At 34.2% G+C, this 2,636-nt stretch overlaps 1 protein-coding gene across 1 annotated transcript; it reads right to left on the bottom strand.

Annotated features, from left to right (window-relative positions):
* Positions 1-223: 223 nt before the first annotated feature.
* LOC133033098 (heavy metal-associated isoprenylated plant protein 26-like) lies at positions 224-1,956 on the bottom strand. Its single transcript, XM_061107697.1, has 2 exons — positions 1,657-1,956; positions 224-846 (listed from the first exon to the last, which is right to left on the bottom strand). The coding sequence occupies exons 1-2, from the start codon at positions 1,735-1,737 to the stop codon at positions 463-465; spliced, it is 465 nt and encodes a 154-aa protein (XP_060963680.1). The 5' UTR covers positions 1,738-1,956; the 3' UTR covers positions 224-462.
* Between the last annotated feature and the right edge of the window lie 680 nt (positions 1,957-2,636).

The raw sequence follows: 2,636 nt of genomic DNA, 5'->3' as shown, positions 1-2,636 counted from the left end.
ATAGATTTCATTGTCACTCAAAAAGAAAATGGTTACGAATACGAAACTACATCAGAATATCCATTTATGATATGCTCTTACAAAATAAGTGGCTCTACGTACTTTTATTTCTATCTTTTTGGGAGTAAAGTGGCTGTGACACTTCATTGAATAAAGTTGGAAATTTAAGAAATAAAAAACAATTGGTTCAAAAGTCACACAAATGACATTATTTTAATAGAAATGGAGTAGAAAAGATTCAAAATATATTATTATGTCCATAACATTCAACCGTAACAATAATAATAATATACAATACAACAACAATACTTTAATTCTTACAGGTCTAATCACAAAACTTTTTCAAAAATAAATTAAAAAAAATGAAACCAACAAAAACACCAAAAAAATTCTTTGTAAGGGAAGCTATCTATAATTTTTTTTTTCTTCTCCGCGGGTACATAGGAGGTAATATGAGCCGTTTCACATGATAGCACAAGCGGCTGGGTTTTCATCACTGAAAGCAGTGGTGTATCGCACCTCAGTGGAGCTCGCACGTGCCAGCTGTGCCACCTGTGGGTCATAAGTATTTCGCACGTACCCGGAGGGGGCTTTCTTGTCATAAACCCCAGGCGCGTAGGGGTGCTCAACGACGTCGTATGGTACGTAAGGCCAGATCTCAGCCTTCTTACCCGTCCGATGAGCCACGCGGGCCACAACCTTGGAGGGCTCCACATATCCAACGACTGTGAGCTTGTTAGCCTTGCGCTCTACGTCCACAGATTTCACACCCTTCATTCCCTCCACTGCTCGTTTCACTTTTCTCTCGCATCCTTCGCAGTCGATTCTTACTTTCACCTCCACCGTCTGACCACAATAAAAAAGGCAGATTTATTACACGTGGCAGTGCAAACAAGACAATGTGAACGTGATTAGGTCCCTCCTTATATTTCATTGGCCAATAGGAGTCCGACAAATAATCATGTGAAAACATAGCACGAAATTTTGCTGTGTTCCACCCAACCCGGGTTTATGATTGTTTGTATTTTTTTTTAAATGACCTAATAATAAATTACAATAAAAAAACAAAAAAAAAATGGTTTCCTTCGTAGATTTTAATACTAATTTACATTTGAATATAGCTGTTTTTGGAGGTACACTACGAATTTTTTTCTTTTTAATCATTAGTTAAATGATCTGGAAAAACAACCTGGGTTTTTGTTTGAGTACTAGAAGAACTAAGGGCTCTAAATTCAGAAACCTCTGGCATGAACAGACAGAACCAAGTACTACGGACACAGATGGGATGTATATCCCATATAAGAAACACTTTGTTTTGCTCATAAAAAATTTGCGAAAGAAATATACTAATCATAACTATTAAGTACATAGTTATACAGAGACAAATTTTTTACTATTTTGCAGATCACTTAAATCCAGTTCATAATAATCAATTTCAGCAATATTTAATTAGGTCAGCATATATATTGAGACGTAACCCAAAAACCCTAGCTAGCTTATAACACAATTAGCTGATCTGAAACAATTCAGAAGTGTAGATATTATAAAATAGAAAACATCATATATAAATTCTCAAAGAAATATATGATGAAACTAATGATGCATAAACGCGCACACACATATATATATATGTGTGTGTTGAGCTGTATAAAATACCTGTAACTGCTTCCGTTTCTTGTACTTGGAACTTCCATGAGAACAATCAAAGACATGAGAGATATGATCTAAAACCCCCATTATCACTAGATTAATTGAGCTAATAAAATATACACCAACAAAAAAAGAAGGAATATGTCAAGAGCTTTGTAATTTAGAGAGAGATATATAATATGATTGAATGGTTGAACTTAACTCATTATGAGAGGGTCCAACACTCCTTTATATATAAATAAAAACAAAAAACAATCTACATTAATAAACAACGGGTGAGTAAACTCCTTTATAAATCTGGGTCGTCCGTTTCATTTTAGTCAATTAAAAAATGATTATAAGGTCGTCAACTGAACAGTCTTTTCAGCTAGAATTCAGCCACGTGTCCTCGTTACGTAAGCGCGGTTACAAGACCAATACTCTCTCAATCCTCATTCCACGATGTTATTATCCATGAAAGACTCTGCACCGACCGGTGTGGTGGTCCCCACCAAGACCCTACACCGTTTGGGCGGGTGAGGATGGGTTTTTGTGGTAAGTTGTGGAGTGATTGTCGTTTTAATAATGAGAAATGGGATAAGTAATGGTGTGGGACCCATTCAAATGTAAGGGCCCACTGCTCGGTGTTGGGCTTTCATTCTTTGGATAAGGGGGAGCGTGACTGCCACGGCCTTTTTTCTTTTCTTAAACGTTTCTAAAATGCCTAATAAGGGAAATTTTCATGTATACCCGAATAGTCCAATAAATTTACAAAAATATATTGGGCTGGCCTATTAAAATTTTATACAGCCCAAATAAAACTTATTATGGAAAGGAATACGATACAAAATGACCATAATTTTAAAAATTGAGTTAGTAAATATTTTTTTAATAAAATTAAGAAAATAGCTAAATATAATAAATTAGTAAATAAAAATTATAAAAATATATTTATTATATATTATTTTTTTAAAAAAATATAATAATTAAAAAAAGTTATTTAATTT

The sequence above is a fragment of the Cannabis sativa genome, unplaced genomic scaffold (genome assembly GCF_029168945.1).
Source record: "Cannabis sativa cultivar Pink pepper isolate KNU-18-1 unplaced genomic scaffold, ASM2916894v1 Contig3, whole genome shotgun sequence".
Taxonomy (NCBI): domain Eukaryota; kingdom Viridiplantae; phylum Streptophyta; class Magnoliopsida; order Rosales; family Cannabaceae; genus Cannabis; species Cannabis sativa.
The sequence above is the reverse complement of the archived record's forward strand: the minus strand, read 5'-3'. Positions and strand labels throughout refer to the sequence as shown.